Consider the following 26,350-nt stretch of genomic DNA (forward strand, 5'->3'; position numbering starts at 1 on the left):
CAGCGTTTTCGCAGAAAGTCTTCGATTACTCGACTTTCACGATTTGAACGTTTCCCTTTCAGCGAATTCACCGGACAAGAATGCGGAGAACATAGAGCAATAACACAAAAAGAAAAATAACATTAATAATGAAGAGTCGAATTTAATAGAAAACTAAAAAATAAGAAACAACTATCACACAAAATAAAGTACGGTAGTAGACCGTATTCCAGTTCCATTTTATTCTTGTATTCGTTCTGGTTCGATAAATCAGGGTAGATCAAAATAGTGAGCACGAGAGCAATACAAGTGTTCACACAAAAAAAAATAATAAAGACCGTGAGAAAGCTTCCGAAATTGAACAACTTCTAAATGTTGTGTAGCCACTCTCATTCTATAAATGAAGAGGTAGAGTCCAGTGGATCCAGTGAATGCAACAAGGAAAATGAATACTTGAAATGAAATCACAGAATATTCAGCAAACTGTCCGCTGGAACATATTGCGGGCACTGGTAGATGAGTACTCACTTTCCAGATAACACCTATATGAACATCTAACAACAGTCCCCTGAAATTAAAGGGGGACTGCGCTATTCGAATTCAAAACATTACATTTACATGAGTCGACGCAGATTCAGGGGTTGACAATAAAATTCTCTTGAAGGTAGGTCCGGAAATTTGATTCCAGCAAGTTATGAGCTGTCAAAGTTGTCAAATCGCAACTCCACGGTACACTTTTCCGTTGAATTTTTCATTAAATTTTCCCATGGTGCACGTGAAAGTATAACAAATTTCTAATAAAAATTCAATGAAAAAGTGTACCATGGAGGTGCAATTTGACAACTCATAACTTTCTGGAATCAAATTTCCGGTCCTACCTTCAAGAGAATTTTATTGTCAATCTCTAAATCTGCGTCGATTCATGTAAAAAATATTTTGAATTCGAATAGCGCAGTCCCCCTTTAATAGGATTTCTTCCTATTTGAACTTCAAATCAATATCCAACAAATAAAACAACTTACGAAAATATATGAATAGCTCAATAGTTCCGATACTCGTTGAATTCTTTCGTTCATTTCAGAAAAAGGACATAGAAAGCGATAAAATAAACTGTAACATAGAAACATGAAGTAAGCCAATGGACTATTGTGATGATAAGGCTGGCTTCGTCAAATCTACAAAAGGAATTGAGCATTTGAAGGACTCACAAATAGCTGGTTAACAAAGAAATCGGTTATGAAACATACTGAAATTGGTTACGAAAAATGAAAAGACTTGAACAGGTGGAATTGCATTAGTGCATTAGTCAGGTGTTATGGAAAGTTATAAAAACTTAACTATTCAAAGATAAGTTTGTGTTATTGAAATGCTTTGTGGTAGTTTACAATTAGTTAATTAATTTAACTCTGTGTTAAAGATCAGTGGAGTAATATTTATCAATTTCTATCATTCAAAAACAATCAGTTAGTTGTCACCACATGAATACCGCTGGTATTCTTACTCCTCTTAAAAACTCTCTGCTCAGCTTTCATCATCAAATTCTCCGGCATCAGAAACAATTTCCTCGTTGCTTTTCTCAATAACTTGTTAGTGATTAACAAGGTGAACGTTGAAACAGAGCCATGATCTTCTATCATTAATGTAAGGAATGGTGCTAAATCTGAAAATCAGATGATTTATGAATAGGAACATTTTCCGATCGTCTTACATTCGTTGTTAATAACGATAAAATTAGCAAGACAGAAAGCTAAAAGTGGAATGAAAAGTAACGAGACGTGGACAATAATCTGAAAACTACGATCTGCGTCGGACTGGATTCAATTCACTCACCGAGAGTATCAGACTGTACATAAAGTTTTTATTGGATTGCTGTTGTCTTTGGAGATAAACTTAAACTATTGGAGTTCAGAGCTCTCAATGTTTCGAAGGCAGCCAACAATGCGGCGGTGACAACACATATTATTATAAAGTATCCCAAAATAAAGAAAAGTGAGAAGAGACGAGACTCGAACTGCATGAAAAAACAATTGTCACACCACATGTAACCGGGAAGAGTTCCGAATTTCTGAAGTTGAAGAAGTTGGTTTCAAGAACGGTACGAAGAAACTAACCTGCTCAATTATTGTTTTGGTTTCTTTCTGATTCCTGAACTCCGGATAGATGGAAACCACAAGAATGATCGCTACACCAGACGAAGCGTAAAAAAGATATCTTAGGAAATATATAAATTTTTGGAAGTTTACGTTCTCCACGTGTTTAGTAATTGCACTCATTCTCTGAAGGAATAGATTCAGAACAGTTGCTCCGGTAAAGAAAAGAAGGATGACGAAGATATAAAACATGATAAGAGCATATTCAACTGCAAATCCATTGGAACACAGAGATGGCCACGGTAGAAATACACTCACTTTCCATATTACTCGAATATGGAAATCCGATAGAAGTCCTCTGAAAGTTTCTGGTTAGGCTTTAAAAAAGTTTTCATTATCGTTTTCAATTTACATGAGTTTTAATTCCTAATTAGATCTTGAGTATGACATAACTTGATTCTAAACAGCTGTAAATGGGCAGAATGTTGACCACAAGCGTGGATAATTTGTGTTAGTTACAGTATTTTTTTAGAGAAAACGTGATTTTACACTTTCCTTGAGAAATCTTATCGAAATATAATGAGACTTACGAAATGATATGAATCACAATATACTTCCGATATTCGTCGAAATGTTTTGGACACTTCATGAGCAACACGATGAATGCGATACCGTACACAGGAATAGACAAGAATGAAGAGATCCAATTGAGGGGAAGGATATAAAATGGTTCTTCGTATTGACACGTGGTGTTTAACATTTTCAATCGATTCGAGTGGGAATAATCAGTTGGAAATGAGAAATTGATTGTGAGAGACTTTGTTAAAGCAGAACAGGTGAAAGGGAAGTGTGTCTTATGACAAATTATTAATCACCCCGTATTTTGTATTTTTTTTCTCAATCGAACAGTTCATTAGTGTTTTAGAATTATCATGAATTCGTTTCCAAAACAAGAACCGCTCTTGTTGTCCTTCTCTTATTCTGAAATATTCTCGACACTGAACCGTGGTCCTGAAGCATTATCATATGAAAGTGGGGGATGTCTGAAATGGACTTTGATTTTTTCTGAAAACGATTAGAATTTGTTACAAGAAGTGTTCAAAACGGTTCGCCACGAAATGCTAATCGGATGGAGGTGAACATGATGTCAGCCGAATCTGAACGTTTTTAGCAATGCAATTGTCTTCTTTGTTCATTGATCAGCTTTTTGTGTACAGAAATACAATTCGTGAACAAGACATTTACAGAAGGGAAACATCAAGAATCTTCTTTATAACATTTAAATGATTGAAAATTATACGATTCAGCGATTGACACTATCAAGATTTCCTGGCGTATTCTGAGATATTCTGTCTTTTGACCAAAGTGTAAAATTCATCGGAATGTAGAATAATTGTCTCACAGAGTTTCTTAACAGTTTACTGGTAATTAGTAGTGTCAGAGCAGAACTCGATCCATGCTCTTGAACCATAATGACGCACACAAAGGCTACATCTGAATAGATAATTAATTGGAGAACCTTAATTTCAGATTAATACTTGGATAGTCGATGTTAATGAAATTCGATGAAAAGTAAGTCAGAAGCGGAAGGAATATAAGAACGACGTGGACGAGAAACTGAAAAAGAATGACCTGACATCGATTTATTCCACCACATACTCACAGCGGCAATTAAACTCGTCAACACATTTTTCTGGATCTTGACAGTTTTTTGAGACAATCGTAATGATTTACTATTAAGAATGCGATAAGTGACAAAAGCGGTAAACCCAGCAGATAAGAATGCAGTAGTGATTGTGATGTAAGCGGAAACAAAGAACAAAATGAACAGAATCGAATCGAAAACCATGAAAATACAGTTTTGACACCAGAAATATTCGGGGAATGTTCCAAATCTCTGCTCCATTTTCAGTTTGTATTCCAGCTGTTTGTTGAGTCCCGGATTGATGAGAAATGTCGAAACTATGCATAGAAAACTGAATAAATAAAAAAGACGACGAAAATAAATAGGAAGTTTATGGAATCGGGCATATTCCACATATAGAATGACTGCTTTCATTCGGTAAATTAGTATGGAAAGGGCAGAAACACCCATGAATATCAAAAGATAGACAAATGCTTGAAAGTTTGCAGCAGAGTATTCGGATAATAACCCATTAGCACAGAGAATCGGAACAGGAAGAACAACTTTGGGTCTCCAGAATACAGACATTTGAATTTCAAGTAAGACACCCCTGGAATAGAAACAAGTTGCTAGAATTGAAACAGAAAAAACTTACGAAAGAATATGTGCAATTAAATAGTTTCTATATTGACTATTGAAATACTTTGGGCATTTAAAAAACAGAACTGAGAAAGCAACACCGTAGATAATAATTGCTAAACCTGAGCTGATATAATGAGAAATTATTATCACGAAGGGATCTTCAGAACGGCAATTTGACATCTTTTTCTGACTGAAACTTATCGATTTTTCCTTGTGAAAGATTGCTTCTGGAAACAGATAAAAATCAGATAAAAATCAAATACTTGGAGAGCAGGTGAATTGAAACGAAAGCGCACTTTCTGGAAACCAGAAAATCAGGATACATGACACATCTCAGTTTTTTTTGCAGATTTGCCAGCTACGTTTCCATTGGAAGAATTTTGAGAATACTGTAAACATTTTCTTCCTCAAATTTTGCGATTAGGACAGCTGAAAAATAGGAATCAAATTATTTCAGAAAACTCATTTATCAATTACATCTAACGAGATCAAATACGGAATGAACATAGATCAAGCAATCACCAAGTCAACAACATTCTCTGACACGGATCTGGAAATTGTCTGGATTTCCACATATCCTCCGGGATCGTTGAACAATTGACGGGCACTTTTTCGTATATTGATTTTGTTTTTTCAAATACTTTCTTGGTTAGTTCGGAAGAAAATTCTTGGGGTAATGGACTACCGAACAATGTGTGTTCTTTGTCCCAATCGTTTAAATTTTCTCGATGTTGGGTGGATCGGTAGTGTCTAAAAATGTGAGGGACTAACTTCTCATACTGTTGAATTCTAGGTCATTCTCACCTCAGAACAATTTTAGAAGAATCTGACCGTAATGAGACGTATCCGTGTTCCAATGCAATTGCATAGTGAATTGACATTATTCCAATCTGGAAAATTGCTTGATTGTCTATCTTTGAAACACCCTCCGATTACCTTTTCCGGTCTGATGATTGCTTTCGATGCGTTCCATGAAGGTCCGGGTGTTTTATCATATTTGTTTGAAATCATTTCTCTTCTGACTTGTCCCTCATTCTGGTACCACATTGGTGCATCTTCATATTTTGCGATATTCAGAATTGGCATCTGAATTTCAGCAACCTTTCGGTTGTCCTCTGAATTCAAAAAGTCTGAAATACGACCATTTTGAGTAGATATCCGTTCGTCTATATCAATGAACGCAGTCCATTTTGAATGATATTTTGCTCTCATGTGACAGTCCTAAAAGTGAATTTTAGTTGTCAGTTCTGGTACGTCCGGATGTCCAAAAGATACCTGAATCTCAATCAGCTGCCATGCATAAAATGGTCTTTCGTACTTCTCTTGAAGAACTTTCACCTCAATATCACCATTGCTAAAACTCAATAACTTGGTATCCTGTCAAGAATAGACAGCTTACTTTTCGTATTCATCCAGTACCTTCCTATCGTAATCCGAAATATTTCCAATATGGAAGTAGAACAACGTGGCACCCTGAAATACAAATTATTATCACGAATCTGACAGAAAGTGGCACACCTCCATTTTATGATGCTCTATAAATTCCACGATCTGAATCCATTTTGGTTCCTGACCATACAACGGAGCCACACAAATAGCGAACTCGTGAATTGGTTCTGAAAGCAAGAGTTCTTTTGTTTGAAGCTCATAATTCAGATAAAAGAACGATTTGGAATGTAGATAAAAGCACGGAACATTGAAAAACACTTATTTAGATTTCCTTTTTTTCCATTGCTATTATTATCTTTTGTCACAGTACAGTAAACTTACTTTCAAAATTCCGGAACTTCAATCTCATTGGATTCGGGAAATCTTCTGTCTTGTATTTCGAAACCGATACAAACTCAGCACCGATTCTTCTGGGACAATGAATGACTGACTCGGGGAACACTATTCCTTGCCAGGAACTTCCTGAAATCTCCTGCTTCTTACAGTCAAAGTATCGGCAGTAGAGTCGTTGTTTAACCATGTATTGAGAGTTCAAAGTGATTGAAATGTACTCGGGATACACGTAAGCGCCGATGAGAACTACAGAAGTGTAGTTTTGATTATTCTGAATAAAAAATCAAACGAATAATGTGAAACTCATTTCAATATGACAGAAATATTACTTCTTTTGACAAATCTAACGCCATCCATAACAGTCTCGACATGGAATTCCAGAAGGTATTTGTAATTGAGGAAGTTTCTAGTTGATTCCATTCCGGCACGTAACATTTATTTGTTTGGTTTGTAACTTGAGTATGATTGATAGAATGAAATTTATCTGGAAATACTATGATTCAGAAGTTTTACAATTGTCGACTTACCTTGATTCCAAAAATAGTTTAAGCAAAAAATGGAAATGAAAACGAGGAGAAGAATACGGTATGCCGTGAAAAATATCGCCATTGGAAATGACCCAATTCTCTCTGGACACACTGTCCGTTTTGTATGCGGAGATCAGATCGAGTCTTGAAAAGGAGATCATATCGATCGAGTCAGCGATTTCCTTTCAAAAATGTGTATTCTGATCCGAGAAGACATTTCGATTTTCAGATAACGGTTCATTTTAGAACAGTCATAGATATCTGTAGAAAAGTCGTGTGAAGTGGCTTGCATAGTTAATGAAAGAATGTTCTAAGATAATTCTGTCTTCAGAACTTCATAGTTTCAAAATAATTTATCTTTTCCAGAACAAGAAAATTCATTTAAAAAAACATTCCACAATCCATAACATCCTCAATGACACGTATTATATAATCTTTTGGCAAATTGGCGAGTTGCGGTATAATATGAAGTAGATGCAGGTCTTTTTGCATTCTTTGCTGTCTCTCAAGTACATCAATGATTTGAATTAATTGAGCAAAGTGATCAGGTCCGTTCGGTCGATTTCGGAGGCAATGGGCAAATAGAGCTTCCGCATATTTCTCCCTCTCTACGGATATTATTTCTTGAGCATGGGAAGAGAGATCGAGAACGGCTGGAATTGAAAAAGTGAAGAATATAAGATTTTGACAAGAACAACACTCACCTGGATTGCAAAGACAGATAGCTTTTAGCAAAAGGTACTCAACAGTTTGAATTTCACACCGGATAAGAGGAGCCACTGACATTGTTACAGCGTTGTAGTGACTTTCACTAAAAATAGAAGTCATTGAGATTTCGAAATTCATTATCAAATTATCACTAACTCTCTGAAATGGCTTGATGTTCCATCCGGTTGCACTGGAATTTCAAACTTTTTCGAAATAGATGCAAAGGAAACGTGTAGATTCATACAAGCCAGCGTCACGTGTCTTGTCAGAATCAGTTTATCTCTTGAGTCCAGTTTATGGAAGAACATGAATGTCTTTGCGTATTCCACTGTGGTCACCATGTTGTAGAAAAACCATTGTTTACTGAAAATTAAATAAAAATAAATTTAAACGTACACTGAAAATTATACCGATCACTACTTTCATTGGGTTTTGGTGGCCCTTGAGGTTTAGGGGGTTTTGGTAGTTGTGGTAGGGGCCAGCCTTTCATTGGCTGAAATATTATAACCAGGCGAATTAGAATCCATAATTTGTTCGGCTTACCACATATCGATCCGCATATGCTATTCTACTTTCTGTTTGCAATAAATACTCCAATCCATCGAGTTCCACCCAACTCGGATTATAAGAACATCTTCGAAACTTTTCTACTTTCGACTCCAAATAAACGAGCATGTCGATAGTTTTTTGAAGTTTATTCTCCAGTGAATTGACTATTTTTATCACTTGTTTCGCATTCTGACGATTCGGACTGTTGACTACTTCAATCACTTGACAGTCGTCGTCTTCATCTGGCTCTTCTTCCTTCACTTTGGTTCGTTTTACTAGCTTTTTGAAGTTAGAAGAAGATGCTTCCTTTTCATCAACTTCCATTGCCAACGGATTCATTCCCACTGCTATACACTTTTGGTGCCGACAAGCACGGCATTTCAACGGAGTTTCTGAAAAGTTTCATTTGATTTTGAGATGGCTTTTTGAGAAAAAAACTAACTTCTCTTTGTCAAATCAAAACAATCTCCATTGGATTTACAGACAAACGCCTTTTCCGAGAGGCAAACTCTCCGGAAGAAGGTTTTGCACCCATTGCATGAAGCCACGTCATAATGATATCCGTTGGCTGTATTCCCACAGATTAGACATTCAGAAGGTCGAGATGTGCGATTTTTAGTGGGTGATTCTTTGATGGATTCTTTCGGGAGTTCACTTGAAGTGGATTCTTTTAATGTGGGATTTGTTTCTGTTTCAGATGATAGAATCTGAAATTAAGAAAATTATAATGATTTTTTAGTAACGGATGACAATTATGACAAACTCACTTCTGGTAAAACCACGAATTCATAACTTGTTGAACAACCTGATTGAGTCATGTAACTTGTCTGAAAAATTATAAGAATTTTATTATAGGAAAGACACAGTTCAAAAAACAAAACGAGCAGAGAACAAAATATTTTCTCAGTCTGAAAACAAGTGAGTAACAAGATGAGTTGGGTGGGAAAGTTGGTCTCGGCACTAAAAAAGGATGAATGAATCGAGAAATGTTGGAAATCAATACAAGTAGTCCTCTTCTTCATGCCTATCGGGTACATCTCCGGCGTCAATTGTCCCAAATCAGAAGAAACTGCGATACATTCGAAGATACAGATCAAGAATTTTGACCTGTGAAGACTGAGTAACAGATTGTACTAGTGTCTACAGTAAAATAGAGATTGGATCTCTTCTTCTGAATGCGAACGAAGGACATTGTGAGACAAAGTTCGAAAAGAAAAGGGATGGCGCCGAGATGTTTTGTTTTAGATAACTGTGACGTCACAAGAGAAACACTTAATCAAATCTCGGTCAGTTTCCGAAAAACACTCGCTATCGGTGGCCATTCAAATATGATTACGAGGAGAAAAACTAATGAGTGATAAAAAAATAACCGTTCACACATGTGAGTTTGGTAAAAAATGGAAAAGTTCACACAGATCAGAATATATAGTTCACTGAATATGATATCTATAATTTCCAATCTTTCAGACAGGTGACTTTCAGACAAAATATAAGTTTTGATTTAGTACTATTGGATCAAAATTTCTTTAGTCGAACCAGGAACTATCATTAAAAATGCGTGTAAAACGTTATCTCAAAACCGAAATCAGAAAAGAAAATGAGTTTTTTTCCGGTTTCATTTTCTTAACGGAACTTGATACGATACATAAATATAGCTACAATTAAATGCGTTATCAAAACTCAAATTCGTCAAAAAGAAAAAGTTCGAGTTATTGTATTTCAGAACCAGTCTTTGCGTTGACGGAGTCTGGCTTCTACTTATTTGAAATTGAATTTATTAGAAAATTGAGTTTCCATAGTTCTGAGAAAAACTGGACAGAAAATAATTTTTTGAGTAGTAGAATTATGAAAAAAGTTCAAAAAATTCAACATATTTAGAAGACATCTGACACGAACGCATTCGGAAATAGACACCAAAATAACAACGACCACTCCTCGAAATGAGGCAAAAAAAAGAGGAAGAGCGAGAAACTTTTTGCACCCATTTCCACGTGGGTGTCTGCGATCGAAAAGCGGAGAGACGAGAGAACAAGAAGAGAAGAAGAGACTGGGAAGAGATGGAGAGAAATATAAAACAGGTGTACTTACAAGGTTCGGAAAGAAGAAAAAGACAGTTAGAGATGGAGAAATATGTTGGAATAGGAGATTGTTTGCATATGAAAAGGTCGGGCGGGTGGTAAAGGGAGAGACGTGGAAGTGTATCATGATGATGAACATAGATCATACGGAAGGCAAATGTTGCTACGTGGAGTTCTACTTTTGAGGGGTTTAGAGCTTCAGAAGATGCTGGAACTTTGGGAGTTTATGCCAATTGCAATAACGACTGATGGCCGAGACTGAGAGAAGACCTTCAAGAGACACCTGATATACATAGAAGGATTTTTGGTTGCCAAAATGTTGGCTTTTTAGTATGAATCGAATTGATTAAATTTTTGTAGCCAGGCCCAAAAAAATCAATCTAAACGAGTTTTGAGACCTCGAAGTTTCAGAAAAGGTCTTCTCGTCGTCTCATGAGCACGGCGAAAAAAATTTTCACTGAAATGAAGTCAAAAACCGCACAAAATGGAACGATTTTTGGCACTTTGAGACTGCATAACTAGTTTCAGACTGAGGCAATTCAATGATTACATTTGGGACGACATCTTTCATTCGATCCTTACACGAGATAAGCAAATGTTTGGATATTGGATGCCCTCTTCATACCAACTCGAAGACATCCTTGATTTATCAAACAACATATTTTTCTCAATCATAATCCAGTTTTCCCTTCTTCTTCCAGATGTCTGATGGAAGAATTTTTGATTTACCGGTTGGCGTGAGAACTGGCACAAAACAGAACTCAAGAGATCAACCTAACAATTCAGAAAACTCGTATTCTTTTGGTTTATTTTTGAAAACAAAGAGAAGAGAAGAGATCAATTCATGGGAGAACAGACTAGATACGCCTTCTGACTTGGTTTGTTGAGTGAGAGAATACAGTACCGGACAAAAAGATATCAAGTTTTGGTTTTTCGACCATAACTTGTTTCAAATTGGTCGGATTGACTTGAAACTTTGGGAAAACATTTATTGTAGAGTTATTGTTATATTTAGTTAACATTCTGGGTGAAAAATCATTTTTTACAAGTTTTTTGTAAAATTTTCGAAAATCGTGAAAAATCAAAAATTGGATATTTTTATTTTCATGACCGGTGTATCAAAAATAGAGCGTATATTTAGTGTTTATAATTGTTTTCTAATACAAACAGTCCTGATGTTTATTTTTTGACCACTGGACCCCTACTTTTGACTTGTTACCCATAACTCCCGGGCTGTGAAAGATTGGTAGTACTAATATATGGAGTTGTACACTTCAAACATCTGTAAAACTTGTATTTGTGACATTTTTATCTTGATAGAACCCCTCAGCCAATTTTTAGAGACCTTCGATTGTCAAATACTGCATATCTGATATCGATGTATGACCAGTTCCGGAGCGAAATTATACATTTATTCGGTATCTTTGGTTATTTGAACGTATGAAACCTGTTATTTGAACAATTGTAAATATTCTGAGCCTAGTTTCGGTACACAATTTTGTATTAATAATGTTGAATCACTCGCTGGAATGTTACTCTCACTGGGTTGAAAGTATCAAAACTATGTGTTTTTGTTTTTACTGAAAATTCATAGTGTATTGATGGCATATTTGATCATTCACGTCAGAAAAGAACCTAGATGAGTTTTAAAATGCTAGAAGTGTCCTCTCGCACATTTTCTCAACTTTTCATGAGAGAGCCAGAAGATGCTGTCAAAATATGATCCCGACGAAGTTTCTTTTCAATGTAACAATACCTCAACAACTAATCATTTATCAAATTTTGGTTCAGAATATCCAAAATTGTTCAAATAACAAGTTCCATACGTTCAAATAACCAAAGATACCGAATAAATGTATAATTTCGCTCCGGAACTGGTCATACATCGATATCAGATATGCAGTATTTGATAATCGGAGGTCTCTAAAAATTGGTTGAGGGGTTCTATCAAGATAAAAATGTCACACTCAGATTTTCCACATTTTTCTTAATAGTATGGCACACTTCTACATTGTTTTCTGCAAAAATACAAGTTTTACAGATGTTTGAAGTGTACAACTCCATATATTAGTACTACCAATCTTTGACAGCCCGGGAGTTATGGGTAACAAGTCAAAAGTAGGGGTCCAGTGGTCAAAAAATAAACATCAGGATTGTTTGTATTAGAAAACAATTATAAACACTAAATATACGCTCTATTTTTGATACACCGGTCATGGAAATAAAAATATCCAATTTTTGATTTTTCACGATTTTCGAAAATTTTACAAAAAACTTGTAAAAAATGATTTTTCACCCAGAATGTTAACTAAATATAACAATAACTCTACAATAAATGTTTTCCCAAAGTTTCAAGTCAATCCGACCAATTTGAAACAAGTTATGGTCGAAAAACCAAAACTTGATATCTTTTTGTCCGGTACTGTACATCAAGCACGCCATTCGAATCAGGTGGATTTATTCCGTTAAAAATGAAAGGATAGATTGAGAGAGTAGATAAGGAAGGTGTATGTTGTTTGATCGAAGAATAACGAAAAAGAAACAAAGCAGTGTAATAGATAATGGATAGAATTGAAGACCATCTCAGAGAACAAGTGGGTAGACAATATGACTAGGTAACGAGTAAAATTATCTGAACACATAGATCTTTTTCAATCCAGTACATGGTCTGTGCATTGTATTCAGAATAAAGAGATATGAGATGTCCATTCGAGTTTTGGCAATGATTTGATAAACGGAAAGTAGGTCGGTGAATCGAGATGGACCCAGCTGTTGGTAGGTGAGAAGGCAGTATTGGAGTAGGGCCGAGGAGTAGATCTTTTGGTAGGAGTTCAAAATTCCACGACCACTGTCTGAGAGATTTGGGAGAGCTGGAAATATGTTGATGCATTCTACTGTCTGATCCATTGACTAACCTGGATTACAGAAGAATACCAAAGCCAACAGTAAAAATTCCTCCTTGGTCACTTTCAACTCATTGATCCTTGCCGCCAGTCGACATCTGATTCCGTTGATAAAGTTGTCAGTGACACCCACGACTTCAGCTTTAATGACATCTGTTCCATCTGGGAATGAGATGTATTCTTGATTTCTATTCTGTGCTCTCATCGAATCCGTGAAAATGGAAAAGTCGAAGAAGGTGAACTTCAGTAGAATAGCTCTGTCTGACTCGTTGAGCATATTGACATGAATGAATTTTTTGAGATAATCCAATGAAGTGATCCCAGTTATGAATACCCACTCGGCAAGATTCATTTGATAGTTTATAGGTCTCGGATAGAATGTGAGTGGTCCTTGTATTCGGCAGAGTTCTGCGACAGTTGGATCGCCGGCAAATAGACAGTTGTTCAATTGGAAATCTCGGTGCGATTCTTGATGAGATAGATTGAATATCAGTGCAGATAGAGAGTCGGTGTTGTTCATATCAAATAGATTTTCAGTCGGTGTATAGGTCATTCCTGCCTTAATGCATTTTTTGAATCTACAGTAACGACATTTTCTTGTACAGTTTCCGTTCCGCCTACAGTTTTCAATGTTTTTTACGAAGAGTACTCTACGGAAGAACATTTTGCAAGCACCACAGCAGAGGGCCTGAAAAATAAATTTTGATTCCTGAATTCTCTCCTCCATGAAACTCACTCCATAACTGTATCCGGAAATGACCCGAACATTACAAATAGAGCACATTGAATCTGTAGAATACATTTAATTCCAAATGAGCAGAAATCAGAATGACGGGAAAATAGAGGGGCTATCAAAACGGAATAGAATTATGCTTGGTTGGCATCCGGTCAAAAAATTGAATGAAAATACACAAAAAGACACAAGTATTAGTCTCTTGATTTCTGTTTGAGCCATTGTGTTTACAGAGATCAAGAGTAGAATAAAATTAGATTTTCGGTTTGGTGAACTATAGGATTAGGAAGGTGAAAAAGGAGTAGGGGTACAAGCTAAGTACGCAGAGTCTGGGTGAAAAATTTTGATCTCTTTGGTTTCTCAAGAAAAGGCTTCATGACTTGGGGAAAAATAACCACGAGTAGATTGTTCTTTTGGAAACTATCTAGACGTAAATGAATCTCAAAATAGAAATAAAGTTGACTTAAAAGAGACAGAGCCGGGAGTGAGACCTGATAGACGTCTTGAGTATGTCACATCAATCTAATCCTCCTTTCTTAGGCTGCACATTTTGTAAATTACACGGAAGGAGTTTTGGTCTTCATATTCAGAGGATAATCCTATGCGACTCCTACACAAATTTATTTCCGTGCACGAGAAAGCGTTGGATTTTGGAGATCCTGGCTTAAAGCCATTATCAAAAAATGAAAAATGATTTCTGATATTTCCAGACTCGCAATATGTTAACCCGAATTCAGAAAATGTGCAAAATATTTTAAACAAAATTTTTTGAAATTTTTTTGAAAATTAAAATTTTCTAAATTTTTGTACTGAAACCCGGTTCGGCAAAAATATCAAATCGGCGCGGCCCGAAACCTCAAACATGGAAACATTCAGAAAACGTGTGAAATTAAAAAGAGAGACGACGACGACGAATCCAATAGAGTGTTTAGAGACTCAATCAAGCTGAGAGCTCTAATCCAGTCTCTTGTCTAACTGGCTTCATCACTGCACTTTCTTCCTTTTATTCTCTCTTGTCATTGATGAGTCACTACACTCATGGAAAAATGCATCATGATTGTATACAATCATGATGTACATGAAGAATCATACATGAAGAAAACTACATTCAATTCGTCTGAAATTTAATAATACACCTGCTATGAAGCTTTCTTTTGATATTTGTCCATTTATTCTACGACCAAAATAACTTTTTCAGGCCAGCAGGAGGTCCGTTCAGTTGACAAATCACGAAATGATGGGATATGTCTTGACGAGTTTTTAAAACAACTTGAAATAGGGAGAGAAGATCAGCAAATCTGGATGGACCGGTTTTCTGATAAGTGAGTAAGCAGTATTGGAGAAGAGCTGATGTGTAAATCTTTTGATACGAAGTTAGAAGTATTTTGGCACTAGAAGATAAGTTTGGCAGGGCTGTAAATAAGTTAAAGTTTCATCATTTCTTATTTATAAACCTAAAAAACTCACCTGGATTACAAATTAAAATCACAGACAAAAGAGAAATTTATTCTTTTGTAATATTCAATTCGTTCACTCTTCCAGCTAATCGACATCGTATCTTGTTTTCGAAATGCTTCGTCACTCCTGGCGAATTGAGTTTGACTACTTCTGTTCCATCCGGAAAACAAATGAATTCTTTCTTCGAGTTAAAAGCTCTCAATGAGTCTGCCAACAGGGATAAATAGAAATAACAATATCTGAATATGACAGCTCGATCATCCACTTCCAAACTTTTGATAAAAGGTAATTTGTACATGTAATCAACCGAAACAATTCCAGAAATATAACCCCATTCCATTACATCCATTTGATAGTCTACCGGTCGTTTTTCCAGTTTCAGAGACCCTGCTTTTGCTAATTCGTATATAGTGGGATCACCGATTAAATGGTGACTGAATAACTTGTCTCTTCGATTAGAATCCAAACAAGAAAGATTAAAAATTAGAGCAGATAACATGTCCTGGTTGTTTGCATTTAGAAGATTTTCAGTTGGAGTATACAACATTCCGTTTTGAATGCATCTTTGAAAACGGCAGTGTCGGCATTTGGAGGTGCAATTCTGGTTGTATTTACAGTAGGATTCGACTTTTTTTGTGAAGATAACACGATGGAAAAACATTTTACAGGCGCCGCAAGTGAGAACCTGAATATAGACATCGAACTGATATGGTGGAAATTCCTTCTCACCCCATAATTGAATCCTAAGTTTCCCGTACTTCTGCAAATGACACATTCCTGAAGAGCTAGTTCCGTTGGAAACATCATATTGAATACACAATAGCTTCACAGAAAATAATTATTTGCTGGGCTTCGAACTCTGAGAGTGAGAGAACTTCAGGTTGCTCATTCAGTTGTCACAAATCAAAAAACCAAAAAATCAGAGTTTGGTCTGAATCATTTCTTAACGGAATTGATGTCTGCAATAAGTTTAGGGGAAGGAGATGTGTCGGCTTGAAAAGATTACACAAGTGCACCCCGCTGAAGAGAAAACGGCTTCTAGTTTCCAGAACTTCTGATCAAAGTACAAAGTATTAATTTCCATTTATTTGTGATCCAGACAAATATGACAAAAGTTAGTTTTTAGAAAGTAACAACTCTTGACGTGATATTGAGAGACTTGGGATTTACTCTCATTACAGCTGAGTTTTGAGTTGAGGCTTCGGGTCTGAAGCACGCTGAAACAATATCTAGATTTCGAACACTCAATATGCAGCTCTTCTCACTTTTAATAGCTCTGCGGTATGGTTGAATAATAATCATACTTGGCAACGGGTCAATAACCGGAAACAAAGAGACTGCCACAGTGAAAACATGTCCGTACACTTCTTCAGTTGTGTTCATGAAAGAGCAGATGAGAATCATTGTAGATGGTACATGAATTAAAATGACTGGAATCGCAGTTTGTATGACCAAAGAATTGAATAGTTGGGATTGAAGGGCTTTTGAAAGAGATGAAGAGTTTGTATTCGAATCGTTGAGTTTTTTAATTGCCGAGTACCCTTTGACCGCAAAAAATGTCATTGCAAAGAATGAGAATGTCTGAAATGAGTTTCATGGAAATTAACACATAAATGAGCAACTTACAATACAAGTCCCAATAAATGAAATTCCATTGACATGTTTCCAATGTATCTCTTGAATTTCTACATTTGGAAGTGTCGCATACAAACTGAATCCATAATACAACATCTCGTTTTTATGAACATATCGGAGTGACTTTATTTCTGTGCTGAAAATGTTTCATTACATTTCTATTCCATTCCCAACAAACCAACCTTATCAGAGTGTCCATTAATTCATTTTCTTGTAGAAATATATGAGTCAACACAGCGTACATGATACCGGAAATAATGGGAATACTCAGCCAGATGTATAACATGAAACTCTTTCCGGAAACCAACTTCTTGTTTCTGGAATGTCTATTTTTCTTCTTGAATTTTTAGTAGTGTTTACCCGACAAGTGTGAAATACCGGAACATGAAATGGACAATGAAGCTAGCTAAAGCGATTCCGAATGACCCTCCCCAGGCAACTGAAAATCATGAGATTAGAAACTATTTTCTTTTAAAAAGTCTGTATTTTTTACGAGTTTTTTTCGATCATCAGTAGTTCGATCACTGGTTTTCGTAACTATTCGATTCTTAGAATAAACTTACGCAAAAGTGGATAGACAATAGACAGAGGTAACCATGTTTTCGTAGAATCGGTTTCAGCAATCCAATATGTACTTTTTGTTATTAGCTCCTGTAAAACAAAGAAAATGGAAATAAAATTTTCAGACGATAAATTTAGTTATTTCTATTAAAATCTTGCTGATAAGATTTCTCTTGAACTGTTAAACCGGAGTACGAAAACCTTCATCAAAATGCGGCAGAGTCATATCAATTATGAATTTTCTGGAAATTTCATCTCCCATACAATCACTTACCGGTCCAATCAACAAGTCAATCATGGCATAGAATATCTCAAAAACCGACGTAAAAACCATAATGTGTTTGTATGAAAACATTGCTTTTGGAGACTTATTGACAATCAACCAGATCAACAGAGCGTTTGTAAAGAACGCTATAATTGCTGACGTTTGCTGAACGAAACGTAGAAATGGAGCCCAAAATATCATGTTGTGTTCGGTGGGCTCGAAAAAGAAAAAATGAATAGAATGAGATCTTTGATGGAACAGTTTTTGTGCTGAACGAAAATTGCATTCGTTCGATATCTCAACTACATTGTTTTTGACAAAAAGTAATGACAATAACAAGACTCTTCTTTGGAAATGATTAATCACTCAGGAAAATACAATACGTTTTTCAAAATCAGGGAAGACTTTAGAAAAATCTACTATGAATGCAAAACTGTAAGAGGAATGATTCACGACGAAATTGATGAGATAACCAGAAAAGATACAGTTGTCCGTGTCTTTGTTTGATGTGTTTTTGATATGAGAGAACTCTCAAATAATTGTGTATCTGAGTTTATCTAATTCGAAAAAATACTATAACTTGTTGGCTGGCCAGTCTGTCACGACAATTCCTGATATTGTCTCTGGAAAGATAACCGTTTTTCCTGATTATTTTTTTCCAATTCTAGATTCTTCTAGACTAGAAGAATATGATGAAAGTGGAGAGTGACGTATTGGTAGTTTCTGAAAATATCTTTAGTAATACCTTCTTGATAAATTCAATGAATGTTGACTAACGTTTTTTTTGTTTGAACTTTTGACTAATCCCTCAAAAAGTTAGGTCATGTTTAGAAGTCCAACCGAATGATGATTGGATATCCATCCATGTGACATCAAAACGTCTTACCTAGACAACCAACGATGTCGACAACACGAGAAATGTAACTAGAATCAGAATGACAGATTTCCATTTCCTTATCTTCTACTCACTCATTCATATCCTCACGTACTACCTACCAACTACGAAAATGAATTTCGAGTTATGTGATATTTCTAAACTGGTATTAACTGTTTTCTCCTGTTTTATCAATATTCTATTGATGATTGTGGTCCTCAGAAAATCACCAAAGTCACTGGGTTCATATAAATATTTGATGGTTTTCATGTCAATCTCAGAACTTTGTTATGCTTTGATTGACATTCTACTGAAACCAGAAGTGATACTAAATGGAAGTTTTTGGACTGTTGGAACTAACTCTACGAGGACAATCTTACCGTTATGGTTGGCTTATCCATTAGTCCGTGAGTTCTTTTTCTTTTCTTTCGAATCAAAAACACAAGGGATTTCAGTTCTTTGGGGGGCCTCATATGGAATTGCAATGGCATGTTTTGAGATTCATTTCATATTTCGTTATTTTATGGTTACGGGGTGAGTTCTGCTCAAAGAAACCATTTTTCATGTGTCAACTCCTGTGAATTTAGAAACAGACAATGGGTGTCAGGTTCTCTGATGCTTATAATTTGGTTCAGTGTTCCTTTTATATGTGGTTTTGTGTATGCTTTCACAATTCATGTTTTCTTACGATTCGACAATGCTTTGGAAGTTTTCCAGAGGTAGTTTTAATATTCAAATCACGAAATTTATTTCACGCTTTCAGAGCAAACATTGAAAGTCTTAAACATTTTTCAATCGATGAATTGGTTTACTACGGGTTCAATTTCTACCGAACTCCTCTAGGTTCAGAAGTACAAGAAGTCAACTGGAATAATATGAACGGTCTCATTCTGATGAGTTCTATTGTGGTGAGTTTCTCCTATTTTGTTGTTGGAATGTTCAATCATCCGTTATCAGGCTCTCTCCCTTATCACTATGATATATTTTGCTGTGAAAGCTCATAAAGCGATTCGAGAGTTAGCTTCTTCTTGCGAGAACTTATCCTCATTGGCTCAATCCCTCCAAAGACAATTGTTCTACTCACTCGTCATTCAAACCATCATCCCAATGATTCTCATTCACGTCCCCACCACTTTCATAGTCGTCAGCTCACTTTTAGGTGTTGGAAAGCAATTATACGGGGATGTTATAATTGTGACAATTGGATTATTTCCTGCGATTGATCCATTGCCAAGTTTGATTATCATCAAGCCTTATCGAGAGGCTATTAAGAGTGAGTTTAATAATAGTCAATATCTCATTCCTCATTTGTTCTTTTCCAGACTTCCTGCTTTTCAAAAAACCGAGTTCAACGATCAGACCAGATGATACAAAATTCTCAAATGTTATCAGTAGAGCTGTGTTTACTTGAATAGGTCATTGTTTTTAAACTTTAAATACAATATATTTTAAACCTCTGAATCCTATTTTCTCTATTGAACATTAAGCTGATCTCTGAATAACTCATTCTTCGTTCATTTTTTACTACAATGTTCATAACAAATCATCTAATCTAGACAGGAACAGCCCGCGGCAAAATAAAAATTGTCGTTGACAACATCGAAAAACAATTACAATCAGAATGGACAAAGTTCTCGCAACTTCTCCTAATAATTTTTAGTACCTCTTACTGTCACTGTGAGCCTAATCAATATCTGTAAACTTATGTGATCTTCACAAAATCTTCGCAATCGCTGGGTTCTTATTTTTCTTCTTCATATCTTTTTCTGAACTTGGCTGTACTCTGGTTGACTTACTCATAAAAACAGAAGTGATGTCAAGTGGCAGTTTTTTGGGGAAGAATTTAGAAAAAATTACTGTTACGGTTGGTCATTAAAACTTTTAAAAAGTTGAGTTGCTAATAAATAATATTTATAAATACAAAACGGAGTAAAAAGGGAGAGTCGAAAAAGTTTACCAATATGAGCGAGAAATTCAACAATGAGCGGGTAATCGAGATAAAAAGAGTCAAATTAGAAAAAGTCAAAGAATGAAAACAAAAACGGAGAAGAATTTTTAAAAAACTTATCAACAATTGATAAAATTCTTATCTTTGATATATGATTTTTCCACCATTAAGGTAACAAATTGTGTCGAGTGTCTTTGCAACAAAGATTCCATTATTTGGATAGTTCTCAAAGTTTCTCATAAAGTTCCGGAGAACCACAGCGGTGACCGAGACGACGATTGCTTCATTCATGAGCAACTCCGATTCGGTTGGGTCCAGTCCTTCGCGATGATTTTCAACGGCCTGAGTTTATTAAAAAATTATTAAAATGTTTTATTTATTAGGTTGATGCATAAGTTTCTTTCTTTTTTGAAGGTGTGACTTTGGCCCCCGGTCTCTCAGCGATGAGGTTGTTTTTCAACCCAAACTTTTTCGCATTTTTATGACCTCTTTAGTGGCTAACATATAATGTTTCAAGTTGGTGCCTAGACAGTCCGCTCGTGAAAACGATGGCTTTTTTGATCGCCAACCATGTGCCTGTTTTGGAAAGTTTTTTGATTTTTATCGCATTGCTATCGAAATGATAAGATCTTCATAAGAAATTGAACGCAATTTATAGAACAAGATTTGATCTTGTTAACACGTTTTAGTTTTTAGTCGGAATGTTAAAAACAAAAAAGTTGTGATAAGACGATCGACAGCAACGAGAAACCATGGTTCAGCTGGGTTCAAACAGATTACAGAAATATTTGAGAGAACATTTGTACCAAACTATTTGTAAAAGTTAGAGGATAACATGAGTAAATTATGTCTTAAAAAAGTTTATGACAAAGCCATCAAATTAAGTGATAAAACTTGGCTGATAAATTTTTTATGATTTTCGCGCATTCGAGAAATTTTGTGTACTATACCTGAGTGGAGTCTAGGTCTCTTCTGAACGCTCACAAATAAGTCTGAATTATTTTATTGTAAGTAATCAATAGTACACACATTGATCTAAAAATGTACTAAATATCTAGTGGATTGCTTTAGAGGTAGGAGCAATAGGCCTCATCAAACTCAAAAATAAAGTGATTTTGATGATGTTGACTTCGGGCTTCCTGCGAAAAAGTACAAATGATGTGAATATTGAAAACAAAGTAAATTTAGAAACATCAATGTCTACTTTACTCAATAACCAACATTTCCACCAATTTCCCTAACTACAGTTAAAGAAATATTAAAAATACTGGGACACTCCTAAATTGCTGATCCTAACCTTTCATCAGGGACCCGCACTGAACTATCGTTGCTTAGTTGGAATGCCTTTATTTGCTTTTTATAAGTAAATGTTTTTGCTTGTTTTAATTCTGAATAGCTCACCAATTCTTGTCAACATTTTCTAGGAAAAAAATGGAGACGAAGAATGGTACCAAAAAAGGGTTCCTCAAGTGTTTTGACGTGCCTCCGGCTGAGATTAGGCGGATGGTGGATGTCAAGTCACAGGTATAATCACAATGAGTTATTGGTACTAGCCAACAATGTTTCTTATTATGTGAACTATTAGTCTTCTAGAAATTTCATACCAAAAATGACCCAAAAAAAGAAAGAAACTTATGCATCAACCTAATAGGATTGAATGTTTTCCCTTTTTTCGTTCCCCGTAGTCTATTGTTCTGGTCTCCAATCTACTACTAACACATCATAAACTGAAAATGATACCTGAATGATTTCCATCGAGATATTCGGGTAAATTTCCACTCTTCCCAGATTGTGATCCCAAAAATGGGCATCCTTACTAAGTCCTGGGAAACGTTGCCCATCTTTGGTCTGACGATTTTCAGGAGCTTCGAACATATCGTAGTCGAAAAGGAAGCTTGCTTCGATCTATAAAATTGCAATTGGGATAAATCGAGGGAGAATATAACAAGAGTTTGGGTTTAAAAACTATTGGAACCAAAATGAAAAAAGCACAGCTTTTGATGAAACTTTTGATCATTTCATCAATTCTGAGCCTTTTCATTTCAAGAAGGTTAGGGTATGACTCACCTCAACTTCTCCATCCACAACACGTGTGACTTTGGGTGGGTTCTGGAATTCAGTCACTTTCTTGGCAGTAGTTTTATTAACTGCAGAATATCGACTTCCTTTCTTATTTGCGTTCAATGAATATGTGTACCATTTTCCGATCTGGTTAAATGGATGTGCAATTGTCCTCGTAAAATGAATGAACTCACTCTATGTTCGACTTTTAAGGGATCGTCTTCTACTTGTCCTAGTGAGAGTTTATTGGCTTCTGGGTTTTCATGTTGTACACTTGCCGTCTCCTTTGGCATCCATCGAGTGAGTCCAAGTACCGGATTGAAAAGATACGAACAATATTCAGTTGATCCTCCAGTTTCTTGACGGAACGCCACGTTTCTGTAGGACGCTTTGATACAAAGTCCCATTTGGACATCATCTGATGGTGGTACTCTATCCTTCTTGACACACTGAGAAAATTCGGACTTTTGAATTTTTCACAAGATTTTTCTTACCGGGTTATTGGGTCTTGGGAAAGCAGCCTCTTTCATGGTTAGCCCCATAAATTCTAGGGTCCATGGCTGAAAGTTAAGAAAATTTATGTTTGAAAGGAGATTTGAATTTGTTGATTTCTTACTGTAAGCCGACAGTATGAAGAGCCTTCGAATGGTGCCTCTTCGATGAGTTCTATGATTTTAAAGTTGCCGTTTTTCCATGGAGCATACTTGACAACAATCTGAAAAGTAATGTCTCATATTCTCTCGACTTTAATACTGAATAACTAACCTCAACAACATCATCTCCTCTAACTTTATCTTTGAAGAGATTATCTCCATCGTCAAGATATTTGAGAAAAGGATTCCAGACCGCATACTTATATTTTTTATGGATTTTCGGCGGGAGAAAGAAATTGTTGGGTCCAATAGCCAACACTTTAGCAAATACTTCTCCATCCTCCTCCCACACTTCGCATCTTTTGTTTTCGTATTCGTCGCGTGCTTCGAGACTCTGAAAATATTAGTTTCATCACTGATTGCTCCAAAGAAAGTTCGTTCTTATGAACCATAACAAAATACTTACATTTTCCCATATATCGTACCAAACGCCAAGTTCCAAATCTCCAGTATTTTTCAATTCGACGATTCCATGCTCAATTGTATAAATCTGAAAATTATTCAACTCGTCTATCTACGAATGTTTCAAAATGTATGTACTGATAACATACCTTCACGGTTTCATCATTCAATTCACACGAGAACCCGAATGAAGAGATTCCGGAGCTCATCGGCTGAAATGAGCTTATATTGGGAGGGAAAATAGATTTTCAGAATTGCTTTGATACAAAAAAGCTTTATTGAATTCGATTTACACGGGAAACGGGTGATAAGGATAAGCCGTAGTTTGGGAACTTTGAAATGGAAACGGAACAATGAATAGGGTTTTTTGGAAACTGCAAGCAAGTGGAACTTCAGCTATTCTAGTAATGAATAACTTATAATTAAAATTATCCTAGCAGCGGTCATTTAACTTTAACAGAAAAAAGTTTCGGCTAAGTGAGGCTTTTTAGGTAAAAAAAATGAACACATAGACATCTAGACCGTTCTACATTTCAAACGCCAAAAGAGCGCGTTTGCTGAGGTGAAGCTGTGAAGAACCATGGAGGTACATGGAGTGTTGTCTCACTTTTTATAAAAGAAAGCCAGTTGAGGTGAAGAGACGCAAAGAGAGAAAATAAAACTGTTAGTGTTGAATCAACGAGTATTTTCAGAGAGAAAACAAACACGTTTCGAAATTAAAAACAATTCATATTTCATGAAAAACAGCAACAGCAATAGATAATATTAAACAAAAATCAGTGAGGAGGTGGGGAACAAAACCAGAACAAAGAGCTTATCTTATCATGGAAAAGAGATTCGAAAAGGGCAACAATATAATAATGTCATTGAGTGGGCAATCGAGATGAAGAGAATGAGATTTTGGTAGAGTTAAAGTATGATGGATGGAAAACTGGGAGGGAGAAAAAGATGAAATCGAGAATTGTTGATAAATTTCTTATCATTGATAAATAATGTTTCCACCATTGAGGTAGCAAATTGTGTTGACTCTTCTGGCAACAAAGATTCCATGATTTGGATATTTCTCGAAGTTTCTAATAAAGTTCACGTGAACCACAGAGGTGACCGAGACGACGATCGCTTCCTTTTCCAGTTTCTCGGCCTCCCGAGGTCCCAGACTTTGACGGTGACTCTCTATAGCCTGAAATATTTGTCATTGTGATAGATTTTCTGACAAGGTCTACAACTAAATCATTTCAACTGATCTTTATTAAATACGTACCCGAATGATAGTCTCAGATTCAGTGGGATAAACTTCGACTCTTCCCAAATTGGTATCCCAGAAATGAGTGTCTGTTCTGAGTCCCTCATGTCTAAGATTCCAATCCTCGATCAGACTGTTCTCCTCCGATTCAAACATTTTTGGGTCGAAGAGGAAGCTCGCTTCAATCTGAAAACTAAGAACAGTCCGGATGGTGGTTCATGTTATTTCCTTACCTCTACTTCTCCATTCACGACACGTGTCTCTTTTGGAACAACTTGGACCTCATTCACATTTCCAGCCGTTGTTCTGATCAACGCTCGTGCTCTTATCGGTTCGTCACTCCTGTATTTTTTTGCTTCAACCAATTTGAAAGAGAACCACTTTCCAAGCTGAAAGTATTGCATCTTTAGTATTTCAAGAAACATTTCTCCATTAGACGAACGCGTTTGCCGACTTCGAACATGTCACTGTTCACATTATACACAGCTGCCTTCGATGATGTTGGTTCCGTAGTCTTCATTTCACGTATGCACCAACGGACGAGTCCTAATGTGGGAGTGAACAGATAGGAGCACATTGGTTTAACTCCTAAGCTCGGTTTAACCGTCTTCGGAAACGCAACATTCACGGCTTCCGCTTTTATGCAGACTCCCACTTGGACGTCAAATGGTTGGATTCTTCTAAACTGGTCGATACACTGAAATTTCAAGAATTGGCGACACTCCGGAGAACAGTTAAACTTACGATGGAATTCGGTTTTGGCAGAAGAGCCTCCGTCATGTTTCTTGCCATTTGCTCAAGCGTCCATGGCTGAAAGTTAGAAAAATTTATGTTTGAAAGGAGATTTGAATTTGTTGATTTCTTACTGTAAGCCGACAGTATGAAGAGCCTTCGAATGGTGCCTCTTCGATGAGTTCTACGATTTTAAAGTTGCCGTTTTTCCATGGAGCATACTTGACAATAATCTGAAAAGTAATTTATTTGTACCAAAGTGCTGAACTGCTAAATGGTGCTAATGAATATTTTTAAATTTGTATTACCTCCTCTTTAAAGAATTATTTTTCAGACCCTATCGCTTCAACATGAAAAACCAACCTCAACAACATCATCTCCTCTAATTTTATCTTTGAAGAGATTATCTCCATCGTCAAGAAATTTCAAGAATGGATTCCAGACCGCATATTTATACTTTTGACTGATATCCTTATCGAGAAAGAAACTGTTGGGTCCAATAGCCAATACTCTAGCGAATACTTCTCCATCCTCCTCCCACACGTCGCATTGTTTGTTTTCGTATTTGTTCCGTTGTTCAAGACTCTGAATAAATCAGTTTCATTATTGATTGCTCCAAAAAAACATTGTTCGATTGAACCATAACAAAAACTTACTTTTTCACTCAAATCGTACCAAACCCCGAGTTCCAAATCTCCAGTATTTTTCAATTCGACGATTCCATGCTCAATTGTATAAATCTGAAAGTTATTGAACTCGTATATCTACTAATTTTTCAAAATGTATCAACATACCTTTACGGTTTCATCATTCAATTCACACGAGAATCCGAATGAAATGATTTCGGTCGTCATCGCCTGAAATTAGCATAATTTGGGAAGAGAAAATAGATGTTCAGAAATG

At 36.1% G+C, this 26,350-nt stretch overlaps 10 protein-coding genes across 10 annotated transcripts; 1 reads left to right on the forward strand and 9 right to left on the reverse strand.

Moving 5' to 3' along the window:
- Positions 1-1,439: 1,439 nt before the first annotated feature.
- Positions 1,440-1,830, reverse strand: GCK72_019851 (uncharacterized protein; the record flags this gene model as incomplete). Its single annotated transcript, XM_053733260.1, has 3 exons — positions 1,440-1,639; positions 1,688-1,766; positions 1,810-1,830. 3 exons carry the CDS (start codon positions 1,828-1,830, stop codon positions 1,440-1,442), a joined length of 300 nt encoding a protein of 99 aa, XP_053582173.1.
- A 7-nt stretch (positions 1,831-1,837) lies between these two features.
- On the reverse strand, positions 1,838-2,829 carry GCK72_019852 (uncharacterized protein; the record flags this gene model as incomplete). Its single annotated transcript, XM_003116376.2, has 3 exons — positions 1,838-2,044; positions 2,091-2,427; positions 2,660-2,829. 3 exons carry the CDS (start codon positions 2,827-2,829, stop codon positions 1,838-1,840), a joined length of 714 nt encoding a protein of 237 aa, XP_003116424.2.
- Positions 2,830-4,853: 2,024 nt separating this feature from the next.
- GCK72_019853 (uncharacterized protein) lies at positions 4,854-6,552 on the reverse strand (the record flags this gene model as incomplete). The annotated part of the gene is made up of 8 exons (XM_053733261.1): positions 4,854-5,085; positions 5,140-5,225; positions 5,272-5,556; positions 5,611-5,689; positions 5,735-5,808; positions 5,854-5,951; positions 6,106-6,388; positions 6,466-6,552. 8 exons carry the CDS (start codon positions 6,550-6,552, stop codon positions 4,854-4,856), a joined length of 1,224 nt encoding a protein of 407 aa, XP_053582174.1.
- A 473-nt stretch (positions 6,553-7,025) lies between these two features.
- Positions 7,026-8,719, reverse strand: GCK72_019854 (uncharacterized protein; the record flags this gene model as incomplete). Its single annotated transcript, XM_003116070.2, has 7 exons — positions 7,026-7,297; positions 7,349-7,455; positions 7,509-7,715; positions 7,763-7,845; positions 7,896-8,293; positions 8,344-8,608; positions 8,669-8,719. The coding sequence occupies 7 exons, from the start codon at positions 8,717-8,719 to the stop codon at positions 7,026-7,028; spliced, it is 1,383 nt and encodes a 460-aa protein (XP_003116118.2).
- A 3,888-nt stretch (positions 8,720-12,607) lies between these two features.
- GCK72_019855 (uncharacterized protein) lies at positions 12,608-13,666 on the reverse strand (the record flags this gene model as incomplete). The annotated part of the gene is made up of 3 exons (XM_053733262.1): positions 12,608-12,849; positions 12,895-13,570; positions 13,619-13,666. The coding sequence occupies 3 exons, from the start codon at positions 13,664-13,666 to the stop codon at positions 12,608-12,610; spliced, it is 966 nt and encodes a 321-aa protein (XP_053582175.1).
- Positions 13,667-15,119: 1,453 nt separating this feature from the next.
- GCK72_019856 (uncharacterized protein) lies at positions 15,120-15,880 on the reverse strand (the record flags this gene model as incomplete). The annotated part of the gene is made up of 2 exons (XM_003116427.2): positions 15,120-15,758; positions 15,803-15,880. The coding sequence occupies 2 exons, from the start codon at positions 15,878-15,880 to the stop codon at positions 15,120-15,122; spliced, it is 717 nt and encodes a 238-aa protein (XP_003116475.2).
- Positions 15,881-16,195: 315 nt separating this feature from the next.
- Positions 16,196-17,735, reverse strand: GCK72_019857 (uncharacterized protein; the record flags this gene model as incomplete). Its single annotated transcript, XM_053733263.1, has 7 exons — positions 16,196-16,290; positions 16,339-16,654; positions 16,700-16,844; positions 16,891-17,025; positions 17,069-17,147; positions 17,272-17,359; positions 17,544-17,735. The coding sequence occupies 7 exons, from the start codon at positions 17,733-17,735 to the stop codon at positions 16,196-16,198; spliced, it is 1,050 nt and encodes a 349-aa protein (XP_053582176.1).
- Positions 17,736-18,613: 878 nt separating this feature from the next.
- Positions 18,614-19,819, forward strand: GCK72_019858 (uncharacterized protein; the record flags this gene model as incomplete). Its single annotated transcript, XM_053733264.1, has 4 exons — positions 18,614-18,815; positions 19,252-19,316; positions 19,366-19,681; positions 19,731-19,819. The coding sequence occupies 4 exons, from the start codon at positions 18,614-18,616 to the stop codon at positions 19,817-19,819; spliced, it is 672 nt and encodes a 223-aa protein (XP_053582177.1).
- A 675-nt stretch (positions 19,820-20,494) lies between these two features.
- GCK72_019859 (uncharacterized protein) lies at positions 20,495-23,681 on the reverse strand (the record flags this gene model as incomplete). Its single annotated transcript, XM_003116558.2, has 9 exons — positions 20,495-20,698; positions 22,097-22,261; positions 22,424-22,564; positions 22,612-22,866; positions 22,912-22,977; positions 23,034-23,132; positions 23,183-23,404; positions 23,477-23,560; positions 23,622-23,681. The coding sequence occupies 9 exons, from the start codon at positions 23,679-23,681 to the stop codon at positions 20,495-20,497; spliced, it is 1,296 nt and encodes a 431-aa protein (XP_003116606.2).
- Positions 23,682-24,451: 770 nt separating this feature from the next.
- On the reverse strand, positions 24,452-26,301 carry GCK72_019860 (uncharacterized protein; the record flags this gene model as incomplete). The annotated part of the gene is made up of 9 exons (XM_003116233.2): positions 24,452-24,652; positions 24,734-24,901; positions 24,949-25,104; positions 25,158-25,412; positions 25,460-25,525; positions 25,582-25,680; positions 25,811-26,032; positions 26,104-26,187; positions 26,242-26,301. 9 exons carry the CDS (start codon positions 26,299-26,301, stop codon positions 24,452-24,454), a joined length of 1,311 nt encoding a protein of 436 aa, XP_003116281.2.
- Between the last annotated feature and the right edge of the window lie 49 nt (positions 26,302-26,350).

This window comes from Caenorhabditis remanei, chromosome V (genome assembly GCF_010183535.1).
Source record: "Caenorhabditis remanei strain PX506 chromosome V, whole genome shotgun sequence".
Taxonomy (NCBI): Eukaryota; Metazoa; Nematoda; class Chromadorea; order Rhabditida; family Rhabditidae; genus Caenorhabditis; species Caenorhabditis remanei.